Source organism: Manis javanica, chromosome 4, assembly GCF_040802235.1.
Source record: "Manis javanica isolate MJ-LG chromosome 4, MJ_LKY, whole genome shotgun sequence".
Classification (NCBI taxonomy): Eukaryota; Metazoa; Chordata; class Mammalia; order Pholidota; family Manidae; genus Manis; species Manis javanica.
The window spans coordinates 71,675,001-71,700,446 of NC_133159.1; the positions used below are offsets into that span (position 1 = coordinate 71,675,001).

The 25,446-nt window shown below is 33.2% G+C and overlaps 1 protein-coding gene across 2 annotated transcripts in view; it reads right to left on the reverse strand.

Annotated features, from left to right (window-relative positions):
* The window catches only part of SYDE2 (synapse defective Rho GTPase homolog 2), a 41,501-nt gene that overhangs the window by 2,876 nt on the left and 13,179 nt on the right, over nt 1–25,446 (reverse strand). For both annotated transcript variants that reach the window (XM_017671311.3, XM_017671319.3), the window contains exons 3-6: nt 22,557–23,659; nt 18,997–19,123; nt 6,876–7,057; nt 4,038–4,269 (exon numbers count right to left, since the gene is read on the reverse strand). In XM_017671311.3, coding sequence (XP_017526800.3) covers nt 4,038–4,269; nt 6,876–7,057; nt 18,997–19,123; nt 22,557–23,659 — 1,644 coding nt within the window. The remainder of the gene's footprint in view (nt 1–4,037; nt 4,270–6,875; nt 7,058–18,996; nt 19,124–22,556; nt 23,660–25,446) is intronic.

Genomic DNA, 25,446 nt, shown 5'->3' on the forward strand with positions numbered 1-25,446 from the left:
TACTGCTTACTCTTTTGTGTATATTGAGCAAAACACTTGTGTAAGGCTCTTCTGTAAATGAAATGGACTTAGTTTAAATATGTTGAGGCACAGCTATTAAAAATTGTCCATAATACCTTTCTCCTCCTTCTTCATCAGTGCCTCTCCATTTATACTTTCCCTTTACTAAGATAAAGGGAACAAATTATCAGTGATCACAGTCAGCTTTATACTGTCCAACATATAATGAATGCATGCTTCCTACTGTATAAAATAACTGTAAAATAATACAAATGTATAGGGTTCACCTTCCCAGACAAAGTGAAAGTCTTGACATTTTTCAGAAATCACATCACTTTTTTTACTGCGATTTTATTAAAATACTTGATAATTGTATAGGTATGTTTTTGTGGGTTTTTTTATTGAAGACTAGTTGACACACAGTATTACATTAGTTTCAGGTGTACAACACAGTAATTCAACATTTATATACATGATAATGCTAGCTACCAGCTATCAGCATACAAAGTTGTTACAATATTTTGACTATATTCCTTATGCTTGTATAGGTATGTTTTTAACACTTCTATCTATCTGCATCTTTATGATGGCTATATATAGTTATTAATAGCTAAAAGCTCCTGACCTAAAGTTTTCTAGAAAATAAAGGTCTGACATTTACTTTAAATTGATCTTTAGTAACTGTTAATATAGAATGCCCATGCCATTAACTGATGTAATTGCAGAATGGATATCTGAATTTTTCCAGTGTTTAATTATTCCTATTACTTTTTCTGCTCCAGCTGCTTATCTCCATTAGGTCTCCTTGTTTTTCCCTTTCCTGTGCTGTTCGTGTTCTTGTTAGGGCTTAAGCGTCATGCCTGTTATTTTCACCGACTCACTGCAGTACTCTGCTAACCCTGAAGTCATCTGGTTTGTGATCCAACCAAAGTAAAACATTTTGACTTTGTGTGGTAAGCTTGTCTTATTATGCCTGCATTTTTTGACACTGACCTGCAAAACCCAGATTTATTTTGCTGCCAGTTGCTTAAAGTTGTTTAATCAAGACCCTTTTCAGACATTATATTTGTATATTTTCTTGGGAAATATTTAAGAAAGCAAATTATAATAAAACTTTACATTTTTTAGACTAAATTATATTTCTAAAAAATCAACTTCACCAACTTTTTAAACCACTTATGGTCAAATGGCTTCCTATTAACTAAGCAGAGAAAATGGCTAATTTTAACACCATCCCCCGCAAGAAGTTCTCATTTTTCAGCACTATTGGCTACCCACCTTCAACAGAATAAAATGAAAAATGCAGTCTGATTGCTGAGAAAGTTTCAAAGCGTAATGGTAAGTACTAAGAAACTTAATTTTTTATCTTGTTTTCTACCATTTGATTTATATTTTTAATCATGTTTATTGTTTTTTTTCACCTGTAGTATAATTACCTCATTTAACATAATATACTGAGTGCTCAGTTAGTGCCAAGTACACTGTTAGGAACTGGGAGCGTATAAGGATAAACAATATGAAGTCCCTGACCTCACAAAATAGCCTAGTGAGAAAAATGAAACAAAGAGGATTAGGGAAAAAATGATATATCTTCCAAAGAATAAAACCTGCTCCAAATCTATTCATCATAGAAAATGTGATACAGCAAACAACCAGTCTAAGAGTTACATTTTCTCTAAAGCTATCTCTCCATCTGCAAAGTGAAAGGGATGACTATCCATAATTTTCAATATTATTCTTAAAACAGCAAACCCATTTTTCAAAGCAACTATTTTGTAAACACGCAATACATAAAAAGATGGAAAAAGACTGTTTTGATCAAAAGAGAAGTGTTTTTCCATTTTGTTGCCCCACCTGTTGCCAATCTGGCCCCAAAGCTGCTTCCAAAGTACCTCAGGGCTTGGCAGAAGACAATCTGAAAAATACTGGCAGGATGATTTTTACCTTCCAGTGCCAATATGCTACAGTTCTAACTAGTCACTTTGAAGATAAGCCTTTTCAATAGAAAGCTCAAAGCAAATTATATTCTTGCCCCAAATTAAAAAACAAAAAACAAAAAACAAAAATTGAGAAAGTAAAAACAAAGGTGAGTGGAATAAGGGTGGAATCAACTCTTTGTACCTCTGGAGTAAGGGAAATTCACCCCCTCCCCTCAACCAAAAAATAAGATATACAAAGCAAGGAGTACCAAAACCTACAAAATGCATAGATATGAACATTCACAAAGATACTATGCTATGGCCTATACCCCTCATGTCACCATTAATTTTCTTAGGCTTAGTAACTGCACTATATCAACCTGATTTCTGCCATTTCTTGAATCCAAAAGCAAATTGTTTAGAGGACAAAAGTAACTGGTGTTTACTCTCATCTTTCTGCTCTGTTCTGTCCTTTGAGATACGATAACTAAAGAAAAAAGAAGGTTATAGAAAAGGGAGCAGATAACTTTAAATTCAAGAACACAAGTCTTTGGAATAAGATCCTATACACTAGGAATCAGTTGTTTCAAGTTGTCATAGAAGTACAGTGAATCTGAAATCTCTTAACACAGGATATAAGTTTTTGCTCCTACACCCAAAACCAAAGTGGTTTTTAAAATAATGAAATGACATTAACCTTTTATATAGAAATAATTAAAGGAATCAGGTACTGATAGTAAACTTAATATCTCCAGGCAAGCAAGTTTACTGTGATTAGAATGATAAGATGGATCCTCTCCCAATTCTTGATGTTTATTAGAATTAAAGCAGTTCTAGGAAAAGCTAGGAAACACATTTAAAACTTTAACCTAAGAGATCCCTTATGTTAGGCACCAAATGCAGAAATCAGATCAAATTAGAAATTATTTTTTAAGCCTATATTTAAAAGAGCAAAAGTTTAACTTTTCAAACTTAAAAGTTGAAAATTTTTCTTAGTTTAACTTTTAATTCACTTTTAAAAATTAATTAGATGTATTTTAAAAGACTAAAGCGAGCATTCTTTGTACTTTGGTCTATCCCTCTCACATTTGTCAATAAAAAGTAACAAAGCACTTTTACTGAGGGCTAACTATGCAAAACACTTTATTCATTGCCTTAGATGTTTTATCTAGATAATCTTCCCGGCAACCCTGAGGTAGGCACCATTTATAAAGACGCAAACTAAGGTGTAGGAAATTAAAGTACGTGTGCAGGCGGCAATCCAGATATGAATCCCAGCCTGACTCCAGGGCTCAAGCACTTTTACCAGGTGACACTAGGCATCTAAGTACTTTCACTTGTGGTGCTATGCAGGGTAGTAGAGGAGAGCAGGAATTGCTACAGGATAAGAAAATTATGGAACTTAAATACAGCATCATTTTTTAGAACATCTAATTAAATATTCTTTTTAGCTCTGCAACTTTTTGAGAAATATTAGGAAAATAACTGTCAACTTTTTCTTATTGGCTGGAACAAGGAATGGGTAAGAAAGATGGAAAGATCAAAGATAACTGTCAAGTCAAGCTTGTATAATTTGAAGAATGACCACAAATACAGTAAAGATATCAGGAAGAACTGATATAAGAAGAAAAGTAAATTCTGCTTCATACCAGTTGAAGTGAAAATGAGAAGAGCAAAGAAATTAATATTTACTTAGTACCTATTTTGTGCCAAGAGTTGTGCTGAGCACCTTATACATACATTTTTTTTCATTTAGTCCTCCAATAAATTCTATAAACATATTATTAAATCCATATGACAAAAGATGATACTGAGGCACCAAGATGTTAAGGAAGTTCCTCAAGGGCAGATTGTTAAGTGACACAACCAGGATTCAAATTCAGATCTGACCAAATCCCCAAATGTATACACTGATGTCTAAATGTGTACACATGTCTATAATATTATAAGCAAGAGCAGAACATTTAAATGGAGAACTCTAAAGGGCAGGTATCGATTCATTGAAAAAGCAAAACCTAGAAAAGATTTTCTTCAATCATATATGGGCATATTTAATGATTAGCTAGTGCAAACAACCCTCTCATTGAAAGAGAAAAATATTTCTATAGGATCATTTACCTGGCCAGAGCTGAAGTAAGTAATGAAGAACTTCAATATGTTTTTTAAAATCCAAAGCACTTGCAAGTTCTTCTGAATCAGTAAAGACTCTGTTGTTATGTGTAGAAGTCTCTTGTCTCTGACTTAACAGCACAGGTCCAAAGCACACAGCCAAATTCTGGCAGGTCATCTTATTCACTTCATGATAAGAAGACACCAGTTTCAAATGATCCAACAACATCTTTAGGGTTGCCTAAATTAAATTAAATTAAATTAAATGTCACTTAATAGAGTTACACAGGGGAAAATTCAAGTATACAATTTATAGCAGATAATAGAGCTAGGCATCTATCACTTTTTAAAAGGTTGTTTCAAAGATAGGCTTTTAAGTTGGATGTTTGGAACTTGAAACATTTTCTTTTAGAAAAGTTGCCCTGGACCCTTAGGTTTCAACTATATAATTTGCTCTATTAAATGGATAAAATATATACTCTATATAAAAATGCTCATGAATGCATCCCTAGGGAAAAATATCAACTTTTCCTCTCTTCCCTCTTCTAAAATGACAATAGCAAAGGATGTGATGGAAAGGGAACTAAGTGAGAGTATTCATTCTAAAGTACACATAAATCATGTAGTCGTAAATAAGGACAATCATCCTTAAATACAGGAAATCAACCATTTCAGAACATGGTCAGATTCTACCATGATCTGGATTAGGAAAAAGGCCAATGTACTTCTTAACTAATAAATACTTTAAGAAGACAGCCATGCAAAAGGGAAGACTAGTACAGTTAGAAATGAAAGAAAAAATTTTTTAAAAGAAAAAGATACTTTTTAATCTTAAAGAAACAGGTAAGGAGAGTTTGCTTAAATGGAATGGTTACTTAGGTTTGAGCAATTACGGAAAGGAATCTAATTGAGGTAATGGCATATGATCAATCATTTAACAAATAAAATAACTAGGTTATTCTTCATACTTGAAGAAATTACTGTGAAATAAAAACTAAAATTTATTAAAATTATTTAAAAAGAGAAAATCATAATGACTTATTTCTGGAGCCAAAAGTGACAGCTGGTTTTGGTGATTAGGTCATTAGTAACCTTGGCAAGAACAAGTCCTGGGAGATGGGGTAGAAAGCCAGATTACAGTGTGTTGAGTGGTGAAGAAGTGAAGACAGCCGGAATAAACATTCCTTCAGGGTTTGGCTGTGAAGGAAAGGAATGAAGGGTGAATGAAAGTTAGAGGTGACTGTAACTGATATTCTGACATCAAAACCTATCCAATATGTGAATGATAAAACAGTGAAAATAATAAATATTTGTTCTTCTTTTCCATTCACTATACATTTTCTAATACAAGTGGGACTCCACATACATTGGTAATAGGCTATTATCAGCATATGAACAATATACACACCCAAAAACCACAGATGGCTAAATAGGTTTAATCTCAGTAGCAAACCAATAATTGCAACTTAAAAGAAAAAATATTTTTTTTTGGTCTACTAAATAACATGAGCCAAAAAATGTAATTGTGCCCTTTCTGAAAAGAAATTTATGAAAATACATATTAAGAATCTTAAAATACTCAACATCATTTAAATCAGCAATTCTACTTAGCTTTTATTTTAATTCTAACTGAAAAGAAATAGAAAAATAGGTTCAAAATCTAAATAGATTATTTAGATTTATCTAAATCTAAACAGAAAAGAATAGTGATAAATTATGTCAAATCCACTGAAAAGAATATTATGTAATGTTTTTAGAAAGGATAATAATAGCATGAGCTTTAGGACTAGAAAAATCTAAATTCATGTGACAGACTACAACATTCACAAAAGGTACATAGCCTTGGGCAAGTCATTCAAATACTCTATCACTCATTTCTTTACTTATAAGTAAAATGACACATAATTTTACCTTGTACGGGAGAGGAATACTTCTACCTCTTCACCCACCCTTCTGCTCTATGTACCTCTGTATAGCTGTTCCCTCACTTCTACACAAAGGAGTGGGACCTGCTAATCTAAGTGGCAGGACACAGGACATTCAAAAGACTAAATTAGTGAAGAAAACTTTGGGGCCTAACATTTTTACCCAGTGACTCTTATACTTCCTGCCCTCACGTGCTAAGTAATACAGGCAAAGTCAATCTCATTGGGACAAATAGCCACATCTTTCTCTTACTCTCCCTTTTGTTCTAAGAAGCAATAGCTGAAGTTAGGCCAAGGCTGGTTGTGCAGACCTAGCCATCCTCCTGTCTCTCCTTCAGGCATAGCAAAAGATATTGGTCCCAAGATTTAGATTGTGAAGAGGGGGAAAAAGCGAAGGGGCAAGTAGAAGGGAAATGGTGGTAAGGGTTGCTTAAATCTTGAGGCTAAGGCATGCACATTAAAACAGTTATTATATTTTTGAAATACCAAAAGGAGATAAACCAAAATGTTAATGAAGTAGCCTTTGGATATTGATAATAGTAATTTTCCATTCTTCCTTTCTATATCTTCCTGATTTTTGTATGGGAAACATTATTTTAATAATAAGATTACCATACTCTAAAAACTTACAGTGAGCATTCATGCCTAGATTAAACCCATACACAAAAATGGTAATATTGTTTTCTGGAACATTCATGCCTAGACTAAAACCATATAGAGAAATGATAACATTGTTTTCTAGATTTATTCTCTTTAAGAATAGTTCTTGGTTTATGCTGTTTAAGGAAACTTTGGTAAAAGTAGAACTTGAACTCCTAAATGCCACTAATGTCAAATATCTGAAAAATTACTTGTAGCTCTGGAGCTAAGTATATAACTTATTAGCTGGCTTTCAGGAAAAATATATACTAATTATGCTTACCTTCTCAATATCAGGCAGACAATTCAACAGGTCAGTGGTGTACTTAGAGTCACTAGAGTCATTTCCACAACCACCTGGTGACATTTTCAAAGGATGTTTTGCCATTGCAGCTAACACAGCCTCATAAAGCTGCTTTGATATCAGAGGAGAAGGAAGTTCTCTTAAATAATCCTTAAGAATACCTTTAGGAAAACAAACCATAGATAGTTAGTGGTTTGTTTTCAGAGTGAAATAAACTGTGCTGAATGTTTTTTTTAAGAATTATTATAGCCAACTTTTAACATTTCTGAAACAATAAAAGCAACAATGTAAAAAAAACTATTATAAAAAACACTAGCATATTGTATTCTTATAAATTGCCTTGGTAATTGACTTCTTGTTGGAAAGTATGCCAAAAATGTACACATATAATTTCTAATTATCATATATTTTAGGTTTGTTACTCATAAAGTAAAAACTTCTTGATACCTAAAAACTATTAATTCTGTTCCCCTAAAAAAGCATCTCTACAAGAATGTAAAGAAAAAGAAAGTAAGGCATACTAATATTAATTATAAATTATTCCAAATTTATGAATTTTGAATTTCTAGACTTTTGATAGTTAAAGAATATCAATGGTATGTATTCCAAATTTATGAATTTTGATAGTTAAAGAACATCAATGGTCCATGCACAGCATGGTGACTACAGTAAATAATACTACATCACATATTTGAAAGGTGCTAAGAGAATAGATCTCTCCATTTTGTTTTTATTTACTGACAAGATAAAAAATATTCTCCCTTACATTGCTTTGTAGATTTTCGTGTTATATCCAAAAAGGAAGTTGGATCAAAATATCTGAATAAACTGGAATCACATCTTCCTGGTATGCCATAAGATTTTTTAAATTAGAGATGGGTATTTTGATAGCTTTAGAGTAATTTATTCAGGGAAAGGATAAATTCAGTGCCTTTTTTTCTTTAGTTGAAATGTAACTAACATACAAAAGTAGATCTTAAAAGTTCTTATCACAAGGAAACAAAAGGAAAAATAGGAGATACTTCTGACGCCAAAAACCTAAGTATAGCAATATTGAATCACAACATGCTCTCAGCTTAACTAGAAAGCTTAGTTTGAAAGGTTAGTCTGAACTTAAACATGATCACATAAGAAGTTTCCCATCTGATAATCTATTAAATTTCAATAGTAATATAGTACATTAGTTTCTTATGCATCTTTCCAGTGTTTGTTTATGCATATACAAATAATGTATTACTAGTTTTTCCCTTTATTACATAAAAAATAGCATATATGTCCTCTTCTATTTCTTGCTTTTTCATTTATTATTATTATTATTATCCTTCAGATCTTCCCAGTACATAGAGCTTTCTCTTATTTTTATAGCTAGATCATAGTACTCCAAAGCGTGGATATCCCATAGTTTTATCTGGTTAGTCACTACAGATGGATACATACGGTGTTTCCAAAACATGCTACAGGGAATAACCCTGCACGTCATCACTTCGTACATTGGCAGGTATGTCTATGTGATGAATTTCCAAAACAGGAAAGCTAAGTCAAAAACACATTTATAATTTTGAGGGAAAAGGAGGAGTAAGGATGTTTGCTAGGTTTGGGGCTTGAGCATCTAGGTGCATAGTAATGCCATTACTTTAAACAGAGAAAAAAGGAGGAAACCCCCATTTTAGAGGATGGAAAGGAACTTCACTTTGAACATACATGTTAAGCTTAAGGCATTGGTGTCATGTTCAAAGCTGCTGTATATAAAAATCTGAGGCTCAGGAAAGAGATGGCTGGAGACACAGATCTGAGAATGACTAACTTAAAGAAGGTAACTAGAACCTTGATATTGGATGAGATTATCGGGTAGGCCTTCAGACTGATTTGAGAAGGCCTAGTGATAAGAGAAGGCCCTGAAGAATAGCAGCTTTTGAGAGGTCACTAGGATGCGGCCCTTTCCAAAGGTGACTAAGGAAGAATGGGCAAACAAGTATGAGCAATAAGAAGAGGCAGGGATGGGGGTTGGAGGAGACTGGGGCCTACACTGCAAGGAAGTCAAGGAAAGAATGTTTCAAGAGTCTATGGTATTAACTGATATCAAACAATTATTAGGTTAGATAAGAACAGTGTTAAATACTAAGGAGAACAGTGCTTCTCAAACCTGCCTATGCAACAAAATAACTTGAGGATTTTTAAAAAAAAGATTCCAGATCCCATGCCAGCACTATTGAATCATAATTTCCAGGAGTCAGAATTGATATTCCTGTATTTTTAACAAATTTCTGTTGTGATTCTAAGACAACAGGTTTTTGTCCCTAGGTATGAGAAATAAGATAATTTAAGATGAACCAAAAATGTCCACCAGAGAAAGGAATCTCCAACCATGGTAAGCATACTTTCAGGGGAATAGAGGAACAGAAGTCAGGTTAGAGTTGGTTAGGAAGTGAACCAATGTTAAAGAAATAGAGAAAGAGAAAGAAAAATAGTCAAACTGCTCTAGAAATCTGGCTTTGAGAGAAAATGATAACCACAGAGGAAAGAGGAGGACAGGGAAGAAGCAGGACCAAATTAGGATTTATTTTTAAAGATGAGGGAAACTTGAATGTTTAAATGCTGATATAGAGAAGATATTAAAATGGTTTTCAAGGTCCAGGAAAGAGGAATATAATCAGTTAAGCAAAATCCCCAAAGAGAAGGAAGAGACTACTGAGAACATGTGAAGGAATTAAATTCATCCAAAATGTGAGGAAGTTCGTCTCTACTGTTACAGAAAGGAAAATGGAAAAGTGGAAAAGAAGTATGCCAAAGAAGGCAAAGGTGTTGGCTGGCTGGGTCACAACAAGTCGAGGAGGTTCCCCTCCAATGGCTTCTACTTTCTCTGTGAAGTTAGGAGGCAGTGTCAGCTGCTATGAGTGACATGGGGGAAATGAGGTTTGAGGAGATTGAGAAGATACTCAATAGACATTCTGGAGAATGAGAGGAGGAAGGGGTAAAATAAGAAAACAATTATTAGCAGGTACCACTGAGATCGTGGTTAATTTGGAAGTCTATAGTTCTATACTGGTACCAAAATACATCCTTTGTGATTGTTTTTTCTAGTAGAAATCAGCCACCCAGATACAGGTTAGAAAATCATACCAGTGCTTCCAAACAAGTTGGAGCAATGGGACCAGGTTTACCTTCCTGCCTGCAACAGGTACACCAAACAAGATATCTGAAAAAACTATGTCCAATGCATGGCACATTAGGCAAAAGACAGTGATCCCTAAGGGATGGGAAACTAAGGCGGTGTGTGCATCACTGCCCAGCTTACTTCCTGGAAAGACTTTGCAGGACACAGTGAGGAGATGGAAACCCGGGAAGCTAGTAGGTCTAACTAAGCTGAGGAGAGGAAGCTAGTAGGTCTAGCTAAGCTGAGGAGGGGAGACTAGAAGTCTGAGGAGGTAAAAGCAGCTACAGCTTGTAGGACAAAGCATTAGAGACTAGAGAGATGCCCAGAAAGAGCTCTGTAGATCTGCAAGAATCCCGGTGAGTCTTCATCTGTATACTGATCAGTACATGCAGGTGAGGAAACTACCCAAAGCTAGGGAAAGAACCACCCAAAAGATTTAGAAAGAACAATTTCAGGAGCTTACATTGGCAGGCAACAGTGCCTGTTCTGAGCCACAACAGTGGAAAACTTCATAATTCATGGGATTTGGGTACAGTACTGTTATAGGCTGAATTGTGTTCTCCACTTCCACACACACAAAAAAAGTATATTTAAGATTTAACCCTCAGTACCTTAGGAGGTGACCTTGTTTGGAATAGGATCTTTACAGAGGTAATCTAGTTAAAATGAGGATACTAGGGTGGGCCCTAATACAATAAGACTGGTGTCCTTATAAAAAGGGGATATCTGGACATAGAAGATGATATGAAGAAACAATGGGGAGAACACCATGTGAAGAAGACAGAGGACTGGAGTGTGGCATCTATAAGCCAAGGAATGCCAAAGATTACCAGCAAATCACCAAAAGCTAGGAAGAAGCAAGGAAGGATTCCTTTATAGGTTTTGGAGGGAGCAGGTACCTGCTGACACTTTAGAAAAACAGAAAAAGAGGAGCCTTGTTTAAAAGCTGCTCTCATTCTACTTAAAAGCACAACTATAAAGGATCAAACTATTCCAAGTAACTCAATTGCATACCAGAACAAAGCTCAAAAATATTCATAAGATTATAAATATATACCACACCCAAGAAGGTAAAATTCACAATGCCTGACATCAATAAAAAAGTTACCAGACATACAGAGAATCAGGCAAATATGACCCATAGTGAGGAAAAAAATCAACTGGACCCAGAAATGACATAGGTGATAGATTTAGTAGAGAGGGACATCAAAACATTTAAAATATGGTATTTCGTATGTTCAAGAAGCTAGATGAAAGGCAACTTGTTAAGTAGAGACACAGAGGTATGAAAAAAATCAGACTTCTAGTAGTGAAAACTAAAATGTTTGAGATTAAAAATACAATGGATGAGAATATCAGAAGAGAAGATTAATGACTTGAAGACACAGCAATATACATGATCTAAAATGAAGAGAGATTAAAAAAAAGACTGGAAAAAATGAACAGAGTATAAGTGAACTGTAGAACAAATATAAATGACCTAATATATGTGTAATTAAAGTCTTTAAAGGAGTGGAGATGGTAGAAGATGGTGGGTCAAAACCACAATCATAATCAGGGATTTCAACACTTGTCTCAGCAAGTAGAAAGATAACAAGTAAAGACTTGGAAGACTGGAAAAACATTAATCAACTTGATGTGTTGATAATTATAGCATATTACATCCCAAATCACCAGAATACACATTCTTTTCAAGGGTTCAAATGAAACATTTACCACAAAAGATCATATTGTTGGCCTTTAAATAAATCTAAATAAATATAAAAAGATTCAAGCACATGAAGTGTGTTCAATGATTATAATAGAATTAAATGAGAAATTAATAAATAGAAATTAATCTGGAAAACTCCCTAAATATTTGGCATAAGCTAACATACTTCTAAATAACCTATGGGTCAAAGAAGAAAGAAAGGAAAATTACAAAGTATTTAACACTGAATGAAAATTAAAACACAACATATCAAAATTTGTGGGATGCAGTGAAAGTAAGAGTTTAGAGGGAAATCTATAGCACTAAGCGTATACATCAGAAAGGAAGGAAGGTCCCAAATCAGTGGCCTCAATTTCTATCTTAAGAAACTAGCAAAAAGGAGCGAATTATATTTAAAGCAAATAGAAGAAAGAAAAATATAAAGATCAGAGTAAAAATTAATGAAATAGATAAGGGAAAAACAATAGAGAAAATCAACAAAACCAAAAGTTGGCTCTTGGAAAAGATCAACAAAAGTGACAAACCTTCAACTAGACTGACAAAGAAAAAAAAACTCAAATTACTAAAATCAGGAATAAAGAGGGGACATAACTACTAACCTTACAGAAATAAGGATTATAAATGAATACAATGAACAACTGTATGCTAATAAATTAGATAACTCAGATGAAAGTTAGAACTCATACAAAGATACAAACTACTGACAGTGACTCAAGAAGAAACAGAAAACCTGGGTTGACTTATAACAAGAGGTTGAATTTGTAATTTCAAAACTTTCCACAAAAGCAAGCCCAGGTCCAGATGGTTTTACTGATAAATACTACCAAATATTGGAAGAATGAATAACAATTCTTTACAAACTCTTCCCCAAAATAGGAGAGAACACTCCCCAATTCATTCTACAAGGCCAGAATTACTGTGAAACCAAAATCAGAGATTTCACAAGAAAACTACAGACCAGTATCTTTTAGAAATATAAACACAAAATTCCTAACAAATATTAGCACACTAAATCCAGCAACATTTTTTTAAGTATATTTCATAACCAAATGGGATTTATCTTAGCAATGCAAGGCTGGCTTAATACCTGAAAACTAATTAATATACACAGTTGATTCTTGAATAACATGAGTTTGAACTGCACAGGTCCACTTATACATGGATTTTTTTCAATATATATATTGGAACATTTTTTTGATATTTGTGATAATTTGAAAAAACATTTTCTTTTCTCTAGTTTGCTTTATTGTAAGACTAAAGTATATGATATGTGTAACATACAAAGTATATGTTCATCCACAGTTTATGTTACCAATAAGACTTCTGGTCAACAGTAGGCTATTCGTAGTTAAGTGTTAGGGGAGTCACAGTCATATGTGGATTTTCAACTGCACAGGGGGTTGGCATCCTTAACCCCTACATTGTTTAGGGGTCAACTATACTGTATCAATAGACTCAGGAAAGTCATCAAACAAAATCCAACAACCTTTCATGATAAAAACAAAAAACTTGGAATAGAAGGGAACTTCTTCAACTTGATAAAGTGGATCTCTGAAAAACTCAATTAACATTATAACGAATGGTCAAAGACTGAATGTTTTTCTCCTAAAATTAAGAACAAGGTAAGGATGTTCATTCTTGCCACTGCTGTTCAACATTATATTAGAGGTTCTAGGCAGGGCAATTAGGCAAGAACAATAAATAAAAAGGATCCATTTTGGAAAAACAATCTCTATTTGCAGATGACATAATCTCATATATAGAAAATCCTAGGAAATCCACTAAAAAACTAATAGAATGAGTTTGGCAAAGTGAGATTAACATGCAAAAATCAATTGTATTTCTATACACTAAAAATGAACAGAATAAAAAGAAAATTAAGGTAATTCCAATTATGACAACATCAAAAAGAATTAAATACTTAGGAATAAATTTAACAAACAAAATACAAAACTTGTGCTCTAAAAACAAAATCATATATTAAACAAAACCTATCAAAATCCTAGCTTCTTCACAAAGATTTACAAGCTGATCCTAAAATTCTTACAAGGGACCCAAAAACAGCCAAAAAATCTTGAAAAATAACAACATCGGAGAATACCTCCCAATTTCAAAATGTACTACAAAGCTTCAGTAATCAAAACTGTGTGATATTGGCATAAGGACAGAAGTACAGATTAACATGCAAGAGAATTGACAGTACAAAAATAAATCCTCACATGTATGGTCAATTGATTCTTGATGAGGTGCAATTCTACCAGGAAAGAACAGTCATTCAACAAATAGATTCTGGATTGGCCATTTGCATGTTAAAAATCACTTAGAATGATGGTAGGACTTCATTTGGAAATACAACCACAGGTGAGATACCAGTCTAACTGAATAAATGGGTATGCCCAAGAGTTCTGTAGATGATGTTAAATAGGAAGGGTAGAGGTGGTGCAACAATGTGCCATGAGCCTAAAAGGAGCCTTATTCCTCAAGAAAGCATAAGCTTTTACTGAACAGTGAAAAGTAATAATCTGGAAAAAGAATCAAAAGTATATTGACCAAACTTCTTCCCTGAAATACATGAAGAGGTATAACATAAATAAAGTTGCTCAACATATCATAACAATCAATACATGTTAGATGTACAGTGATCATAATAAAGCATTTTATATACAGTAGGCATGCAATAATTGTTTATTCCTATTCCTTAACCTCTGTGTTCTTTACTACCATCATTAATTTTACAGTCTAAACCTAACTTCAATGAATAGCAACATTTGGTGTAAAGAGAACAATTGAGTTAGTTAGAAAGTGGAAGTGCAATTTCTGTAGCTGCCAATATTACTAACCCTTTAGGGCATGATTTTTTTTGAACAGATTCCATATTTATTCCTTAGCGAAACAAAACTTGTTAGTTCTAGCAAAACTCAATATGCCTTGGTAGTTTGAGACTTGCCCTATAATGCAATTATATTAAATTAAAAACTAAAAGATCTCCAGAAAAGATAACTTTACAACTTAAACATGTATTTTAAAAACCATTATTCTTTATATAATGAATATACTAAAACAACCATTAATATATATGGAATTTTAAATTAACCCAAGTTTAAGATTACTTATTTTAATCTTGAGAGCAAATAAGGGAGAATTATCATTAACAGATATTAAGCACTTCAAGTATATTCAATGTACATTATGTCCAATGAAGTAAAAGCTATAGTTCCTTTTGTATATGCAAAGAGTTCACAGGAAAAAAATTGTCAAAAGATTTTATAAAATAATACAGAAAAGAGGTATTTATATTATGTTGTGACATATGCTACGTGACTACTCATCAATCTAGAAATTAGCTATATGGCCTTAGTCCAAAAACTTAGTGATCTTAAGTCATATTGTCTTCTTAACATCTTTCAAACACGTTGGTGACATAAAATTTTAAGATCAGTTTGTAGTGACAATGTTTAATGCTACAGGAGCTACTTAAAGGAGATTTGGGGAAAACTATTATGGAGGAGTTTAGTGCAAAAGAGTAATCTTTTATCATGTACTGGAAGAAAATACAAACAAATATAAGTAAATGAAGAACTGATCTGGCTACATTTTTTCAGCTACTGTAATAGGTATTACCATTAAGATGGCAATATTCTTCATGTTAATTACAAATCAACACAAAACCTATCCATATCCCAGGAACCATTCAATATATGATGGTTGGATGGATGGATATTATCTTTCTAAAAGCAACTGCAGGATTATGAAAATTAATATACTAAGTAGCCTCACTGACTTCATAAGACTCCTGGGAAAGTACACTTGTCCTCTACCAGCACTCACTAAAACAAAAGATTAACTCTTTAGAACCAAAATATTGAAATACAGGTTTAAAACCATAAGGATCATTTTTTCTCTGGTAAAATTTACATAGATAGTAAAGATACATTAGAGTAGGTAGATTGAATGTAAAATCATTGACATTTTCTGAGTTAGTGCTACAAATTAATTTTTTAAATCCATTAATCTACCCCACCCTACCTCACTTACTCTTTCTGAACTTACTGCTTACTTTAGTCATACTCTATACATGATACTCAGATCAAATGGCTCCTCAGATCAAATATGCTGCCTCAGTATATTTTGTTTGCCAAATCTAGGACTATTCCTCAACGTTTTGCATTCCTTAGTGTCTATACAGTTTAGACATCTTTAATACAGGTGAAGAAAATCAGAAATAATTTGGAAGTTAATGTGCCCAAGGTCAAAGAACACATAATACACATGGTAGGAAAAATGTATATTTAATATGTATATAAGAAAATTATTAATGATTTAAAGATAATTTCTGGCTTATTTCTGATCAAGTTTTCTTTCAAAGGAAAATAAAATAATTAAAGCAACATTAAAATCAGGAAAAGGCATGACCAAATGAACTTTTAGGTACTGATTGTGTAATACTGATGTGTGAAGTCTATTTTACATTAGGGAGTGCATTCAAATTGAATTTTCCTCCTCAGGAGACTTGCTGTTTTCTAATAATCACTAAATAATATTTTGACTTTCCTAATTTCTCTTCTTGTTCCTTCGGTAAATAAGCCCTATAAACAACTACAAATCGATTTTATGCCTTGAAGTTTGCACCTGATTTGTCTAGAGCACTTCATTCTGTGTTCCAGACAAACCACCTACTAAGAACACATTAAACTGTGAATAAACTCTATCACTCACATCATTAATACCCCATTTTTTAGACCCACTGAACTGTTAATTGTTATGTCAAAGTTTACTTAGAAATGTGACTTCACACAGAACAAACACATGAGGCAGCACTATTACTGGCAATTCCCCAAATCAACAATACCCTTTATTTGAGCCATGATGAGACCTTGGGTATAATTTATTACAATTCCAATGGCATTTCTCAGATGTATCTTAAATCATGTCATTGGCTTTTTTTCAAGAAAGAAAATAGCTCTAGGTTCTTTTGAAAAACAGTTTTACTGAAATGTAATAAATTATGGAAACTCTCAATTTTAGAAAAGAATGCTATAAATATGACATTCATTGATCTGTTGTTTATATCTTCTGCATATGCTGTAAATTTCCAACTAAAGACCTTCATAGCAAGTAATCAATTCAAACCACATAATTTCATCTTTTGAAATTGTACATATTTGACATAATTTTTGTTTCTAAAATTAAGGCTACACTAAGACAAAGATCTCCTTTCGTTCATAGATTGTAATTTCCTGAGGTTTGCTATTTGTAAAATTTCTCTTTAATGAATTCATAAAATTTGTCCATAGCTGATTTTTTTAATTACATATCACTATGGGAAAAGTTCTACATTTTCTGTAGAAATGATAAGCCCTCTTTCTGTACAAAAATAAAAGTAACCATTATTTCTGATTTGCTAAAATTTATAAGGAAGGAGAAGTACCTTAGTTTGTTTTCTCTTAGCATGAAAATGGTTAGGCTCAAAGTTTGGTTATCCAAGAGTATATATTAAATACTTTATGAAAAACTATAGTCATCCAGGGTTCAGAGATTAGAAACCTCAACTAGTTGGAAAGCCTCAATCCTGAAAGTAAGCTTTAAAGTATTTCAACCAACAAAATCTTTTTAATGTGTACAAGTCAAACCTTCCACAAATTCTCACCTAGAGAATTAATTTTATGTAAAATAAGAAAGCAAATTAGAAAATATGAACACCATTTTAGCAAGCAAAAAAGAATGGTAGTTGACAGTAGAAAGAAGAGAAAGAACTATCGAAATATACAGAAAACCTGGAGCTACCTACTAAAGCATCTACAGGTTACAGGATATGATACCTGAGATACACTTCAAAATAATCCAAGTTTGGGGAGAATCAAATGAGGGTATATAAATGAGACAGGTTTGGTCATGTGTTGATTATGGAAGCAGGTGATGGATAAAGAGGGTTTATCATAATATTTTCTCTATTTTTGAATATGCTTGAAAACTTTGCTAATAAAAAGTAAAACAACAAAAGCAAACAGAATTATAATCCAATAGTCCCTGAAGATACCAATTAATTATGAACAATCACATAATAGCCAAAGTCTAAGGCCTTTTTTCTAGTCTCATCTTACAGTGATTCCTCTACAGGATGATACTGAAACACACCTTTCCTTGAACTCTGTTGTCTCTTGTTTCTCAAACTTTCTGATTCCTTCCCTATCTCTAAAGATTTCACTCTCCTGCTCAAAAATCTTTGATAGATCCTCTTTACCTGCCTCTGAAGTTTGGAGATCCTCCAAGTTTTTGTCTTTTCAAACTTTACAGATTAATTACAATACATGCCAATGACTCTCAAATTGTCATTTTCCACCCCAGCCCCAGAAGTACTAGAAATGTATTTTCAGTGCCACACATTGGATACATTCACCACTTAAGTAAATAAAGGACTCCTCAAAATCTACTCATCCTCTCAGTGGTAGATGGGCACTTTCTACTTTGCTTATATATCCACTTAGATCTACTAGTAACTGAATTTGAATATATAAGTTTGAAAAGAAACCCAGTTCATAATCTTTCTCTACATTTCTTCACCAAAAGCAGTTGCTCTCCTCTCAGCTTTCTTATTTTTCTGCTAATGGTACCCAATCAGCCAGGTGTCAAGGTCATATCTATCTGAGCCCTCTCTTTTCATATCCTTTCTTCTATTCTTTCCTATTTCTATGCTACCAGACTCCTTCAGCTCTCACTACCTCTTTGCTGGGACTGATGTCAAGGCTTCCTAATGGGTTTTCCTTCCTCTGGTCTCTTCTAATTTCAGTCCACCACAGAGTTGCCAGGCTATCTCTAGAGATTTCACTCCCCTGCTCAAAAATCTTTGACAGATCCCCTCTGCCTAGTAAATAAATCTAAATTCTCTAATCATATGGTCAATGCTCTTTACATTACCTAGACTCCAGTCACACTGAGCTGTGATGGCATTTTATCCATCTCTTAATGAAGAAAAGGTGTCCTTTTCCTTCTGCTAGCTACTATAGCTAATTTAATGTAGGCTTTACTTCCCCCTAGCATTCACTGGCTGTTTGAGGGCAGGGGTCCTACCTTGGTACCTGCCCACAGAAAATAACATAGCAGTGCTGTGAAAGAAGAAAATAAGATTTCAGAATAAAACCAAATTAAATGTAGGCTACAAAATACTATTTCAATTCTTTTTTTCGGGCAGAATAGTCTTTCCAGAATGTGTACATAAAATAAAATATATTTATTACCTGTTATTACATTTATATCCGGGTACTGGTTTTCACACAGACCAACAGCTTTGCTGTCCCTCTCAAAAGCCTCTCGAAGTTCTTTCTTGACTGCTGCTGAACCACATAATCGGTATAGGCCTACTACCTAGAAATAAAATTATGGCCACTGGTAAATTTGGTAGAGAAGATATAATAGTACAGTACATAAAAATCACATGAACTTGGCAATCAAATATGTTCTGATGACATTTAAAAATACCTCAGTTTACCAATTTTCACCATAGACTATATTGATTAGTTTAATAAAAACATTCTATTCTTTAAATTCAAACAATATACTATGATTTCTGAAGTGCTGGCTATCTTATCTTAAGCGAAGAAACTACAATCCCTCCTATTTAGTTTTATGTGCTCAGCCAGTATGTCCCTGCCCCATGGTCGTGCCCTCTCACATCTTTGCTCCAGACTGAAGTAATACAGCACAGTGGTTAAACAGGGCTTTGGGGTTCATGTAGCCCTGTTGTGGTACTCCTTGCTTAGTGAATTTGGGCAAGTTATTCAATCTCTTAAAAACTCAGTTTATACATTAGAAAGTATATAGATGAGATAAGATCATCCAGGATACTATTTGTGAAAGTTATCTTTTAGGAAAAAAACATTATCAGGAAGAAATAAAAATAAATCTAGAATTTTTTAAACTTACAAATTAATTTATTATAAAGTGATGTGGGAAATGGTACTTTCCATCCAGTACAGAATCTATCTCTGAGAGAGGCATCAAGCATGTACTTCCAAGTGTTTGATTCAAGGAGTCAGCTTCTGAAGTTGGGGTTGTATCCTTTCCTAAAGTATCCTCTCCTTGAAATATCTTCATTAGATCTTCCTTCCTTTATTCATCTTCAAAAATATGTATTTGTAATTTCAGCTTTTGGAATAATAAGTTCCATTAATTTATTACTTACCATTGAAGTATTCATGTCCTTCTTAAGTTCATCCTTTCTGTGGGGTTTTGTGACCCTTAAGTGATCCTACACCTGATGGGCTGTACTCAAGTTAGTTTCTTCTAATGTGATAAAGTTTCCTTTGACCCTGTTTAATATTTTAGTTTCATTTTCTGGATCATGTACAGTTTTAGCATATCTTGCAATGATGTGACCAGCATAGCACATGCTATTCTCAAAAAATGAGTGTACCATGAATGTGGGTAAGAGTAGGAAATTTGAATTTTCTTCTCAGAATATTTCTTGGTTTCTCATTATGTTGATCCTTTTGAATGTAGCAGCACTTTGCATTATTTTCTCTTAGAAACAATTATAGGCTCTTTGTTATCTTCCAATGAATACTTAATAGTTTATTGTTTTAAGTATTTTGGATAACATTTCCCTGTCTTCATTATTGACATTTTCCTATATTGAGGCCTGTATTGATTGCCATTTCCCATACTGATGCCCTAAAATATATTCTATCAATTACTGAATGACTCAGAAGAGGTTCGTGTTCTAGTAACCCTGGAAATTTCATTTGTGTACTTCTCCTAGATCATGTATGACAATTTAAAGTGATTCTTAGTTCAAATCCTTGGGAATCTCCATTGTTTGTTTTTACTTTATTTATGTTCTAAAATAATTTTTTTCTATAACTTACTTCAATTCAAGGTGGTCATACTTCCTAAATAGTCTTTTAAATTGGAAGCATAGGGAACAACTGCAGATTTTCCTTAATTTTCCTGAAGGTTTATTCTTTTAAAAACTATTGCTAAATAAGGCTTACTTTTTTCTTTACAGATACCATGTTGATTTCCTCAAAAGGTTGTAGTAGCCTTCAAAGCATTTGGAAGATGTCACAAACTATTTTTATGTGACTAACAAAACCTGACTTTCATAGCAAAAAAGAAAGAATAATTACTGACTAAAAATGTAAATAAAACCTAAGCAGTATGCAATCTAAAATGCAGGCACAAAAATTTTGCCTCTTTTAGGGGTAGAGGACACAGGGAGAAGTAAAAGAGACAAAACAAAGGCAAAAACCTGTTAAAAAACACATTTCCAAATGTACAACTGTAAAATCCACTTTTTAGTTCACAGGAAATAATTCTTTATTGAAATAAATCTTTCTAAACTTTATAAAAATAAACATTGCTAAAAATGTTTTCTTAGCTCTTAAAACAAGTGACAACAGCCTTATACATCTGCTCTTTATAAAATATTTCAGAATATAAACTGTTAAAATACAGTGCTATTAGAGTTACTAAATTCAATATTCAGTTGTAAAAGTTTCTGTTTAATAATTAGCTTTAAAGTCTGCCTAATCTCTGACCTCTCTACATGCTACCTGAAAAAAAATGTAGGGAAACCAGAAAACCTTAAGGAAAAAGTAACTGTACCAAAAGGTGATTTGGAAATTAAGGGTCTCACTTGCATACAAACAACATAAATTCGCCTTGATTGAATGAAACATCCAAGAAGAGGTTTCCAAAGTTCAGATGTCCTACTTTTCAGCTTCAGGAAGCTATTGCATCTATTTTTATAGATATAAACAAATAAGACCCACAGAGATTAAGTGACTTGCTCAACATCACACAGCTAATTAATAATGGAAGAGAGACTAGAATCCAAGTTTCCTGTACCTTAATACAAAACTCCACTAAGTTATGCTGTTCTATAATTTCTACTTCAAGTTCAAGGTGAGTTATTTTAAACTCATTTCTACATATAAAGAAATCATATTTTAGATTTTGTATTATTTACCCTAGATGTTTTTAATCACTATTATTAATTCTGATAGCACTAAGGCAGAAATACCTCAGAACATATTTATTTTTAGGTTTGTGTCACAAAATAAATGAGTACAAACAATTACTTGTACCTTAGGATAATATCCTCAGTAATATGCTGCTTCTCATTGTCATATTCCACATGTATTAATGAAAATAAAGGTAAAGTCTACTAACTGGTTAACATTACATATCTTGTTATAAGTAACACAAGATGTTTTGTTTGTTCTAATGGGCTGCTTTCATCTTCTTATTTAAAAGGAAAAGAGAATTAGATGTATTCTTACTAATAGGACCTCCATGCTATCCCAAAATTCAGAGATAAATAAGCTTATATTTTCCAGAGCGGGACTAGAGGAGAACAGGCAATCAAGGCAGTGAGTTAATTTTAGGAGTAAAGCAGGGTCATAAGAGTCACTGTTGGAACTTTCTACCATAGAAATGTCAAACCATGCAGAAACATTCCTTAAATGAATTAGTCTTTGCCTATGTTATCAGCTCTGACTTCTCCAAGAATGCCATTGTAAAAAAATCTTGATATCCAGGTATAAGGCCTCTGCATCACAACAAAAATTGTGGAACCATCTAGCAGGCTATCAATCACTGACAATGTAAATTAAGGTATCAATTATACCCTAAACAGTAACAGAATAAAAATATAGAATAGGAGTGAAAGAATGCCTAAATGAGATGTTTCTTTACCTTACCTTGAATTCCTTACCCCAAGATTGACTATAAATAAATTTCATTAATAAAGATAAACAAATAGAAATGGGGTCAAGTAGAGAAACAGGTGAAATAATACCTGACAGCCTCTCTTTTCAATTTCTGTAATACATTTCTGTATCAGGAGTGGCATCATCAAACCTGTATTTTCTTTCTCTACAACTTTTCGAATATCAACACCAAATATTGCTGGTTCTCGATTTACATCCAGTCCATGAAGAGAATTCTCCCACTGTTCCAGAAGAGTCACTTTCACATAAATAAGACCTCTAGGTTCAAGTCTGACAGCCAGTTGATGTGTCTTTGTCACTCTGAATAAGGTGGGGAGAACAACAGTTCCATGGCAACACACTCGATTTTTTCTTGGAGTGGGTTCCCAACTGAATACTACTAATTTCAAATGCTGTGCATTTTCAATTTCTATGTTGAAAGTGTGATCCATGTCCAAAAATGTTGTCCGACATGTGAGCAAAGCTGTTCTTGCTTTGTTTACTGAATCTACCTGAATAGCACAAAAGACATCTTTTGAATCTATCCGAGGTGGTTTTAAATCCTCAGCACCATAGAAATGCACACTCATGAGCCCAGATATGTATTGCGAACACTTAGGTTGATCAGAAAAACTGTAATGTCTGAAAGCATCGATGTCTATTTCATTCTTGCTACAACTATTGGGAATTATTTCTTTTCCCTTTCCAAATTTGTTTTCAGATCCATGTTTGCTAGATTTAGTTATAAGTTCAGGTGAATCTCCATCACTGAGGTAACCACCTTTGCAAGAATACTTAGAACTCATAGAGGCTCTCTTCTGGTAGCTGTGCTGAGAAGATACACTGGTGTCAAGATGGTACCGACTTATAACATTCCTCTTAGCAGCTGTGGTGGTGTTCCCAGTAGGTAAAATAATAGCATGATGAATTTCTTGACAATTACATTTAGACAAGGAAGGAATATTATCTGGACTGTTTATATAATTAGAGGTTCCTTTAACGCTCAGTTTTCGGCTAAGTTCTGGCAATCTTCTCATTTTCATGGAAAGCTTCCTCACAGTTCGTGGAGATTTTATTTTATCTGGCAAAGACCAATTAATTGAACTGCCTTTTTTAATAGGACTAGGGATTGGAGAAGATGGTTCTATAACTCCCAATTCAGTCTTATTTGTAGCAGTTAGAATCCCAGGACCTTAAAAAAAAAAAAAGAAGATATTATAAGGTGATATTTTTTATTTCTACTTTTATTCCTACTTTATAAACCATTAAGTAAACAAGCTCTCAAGTGGACAGAAATCCTTCCCTTGTCTCATCTCAAAGGGGAGATTTAGTTACAAGTTTAGATGAGTGTTCAAACAGCGTTACCATGTATTTCCAAGTGGCTTACAGTGGAAAGAATAATCTCCTCCATCTGCTTTTCTGTTGTGAAGGTTTTGAGGAAGGATAATATAGGTCCCTTTTAATTCTTTCCTGATGCAATATAATTCAGTGAGGATGTTATTTTATTAGCATAAACAGCAGATATCAGAGGGAACTAGGAAAGCTTCTTATTTTAATGTTTAAATACATATTTCCTATTTCAACATATTTAGAAATCCTACTCTAATATAAAAATGTTTCCTCTATATTTATAATTCCCTGAAAATAAAATTTTACTACATAGTAGTGGTGGTTTTTAAGTTAAAAACAAACAATTTTGTAATTTTGGCAATTAAGAGCCCATCCTCATTTCAAAATTCTATTAGAACATATCACCAAAGATGATACAGAATGAACACTAGTCAATCAAGAATGACTATTGACTATCATGAATCTAACTGAATAATTTTCAGAACTGTAAAGACATTTTATTTCTTGTATTATTTGTATACAATAATTCCCTAGAACTTCAAAAGCTAAATTAGGGCATTTCCTTGATATTTCAATATATTAAATAATAATACAGAGATATAAATAAGTTTTACTATAATTTTCAGTTTTCATAGAGTACTGAAATGTTTTTGAATTTTTCTCCACACAAAAACAGCTTTATTTTTTCCAAACATCAAAATTATCCTGTTTCAAAATAAAAAAGTTTTTTAAAAGATTTTGTACAAGCTTTTACTTTACTTTCAAAGTACAATTAAATAGCCTAAATTGCACTACCAAGAGATTAACCACTGTAAATATTGTGGTGAAAATAATTTTAAAAGCAGCTTAATATTAAATTATTAGTATTTAACTATAGTTGACCCTTGAACAACACAGGAGTTAAAAGCACTGACACCCTGAGCAGTCCAAAATCCATCTATAACTTTTGACTCCCCAAAAACTTAATAGCCTATTCTTGACTATAGCCTTAACAATAACATTAACAGCTAATTAACACATATTTTATGTTTCTTACATACTGTATTCTTACAAAAAGTAAGCTACAGAGAAGAAAATATTTTTTAAAATTGTTGCAAATATCCAAAAAGTTTTTCAAAATATTTACTGAAAAGAAATCTGCCTGTAAGTGGAACTCCACAGTTCAAACTTGTGTTGTTCAAGGATCAGCTATTAAAAATAATGCCAGTCAATATTTTATTCAGCTAGACAAAGTATGAAAAATTTATTTAATACTTAGTATTCACAGACCCTCATTAAATTCTCATAATAGCCCTCTGAGTTAAGATACCACTAGCAGCCCATTTTCTAGACAAGGAACCTCATGCACAGAGCTAATTTGTCTATGTAAATACAAAGCTGGTAACTGGCAGAACCAAGCAGGAGTCAAACCTAAGTATAGGCCTTCAGAGCTCATACTCTTTTTCTCTTTAATTGAAGTATCGTTGATATACTATCTTATACTGGTTTCAAGTATACAACACAGTGGTTCAACAGTTACCCATATTATTAAATCTTCACCCCCACTAGTGCAGTTACTCTCTGTCAACACAGGAAGACATTACATAATCATTAGCTATTTTCTGCATGCATACTACCATCTTTATGACC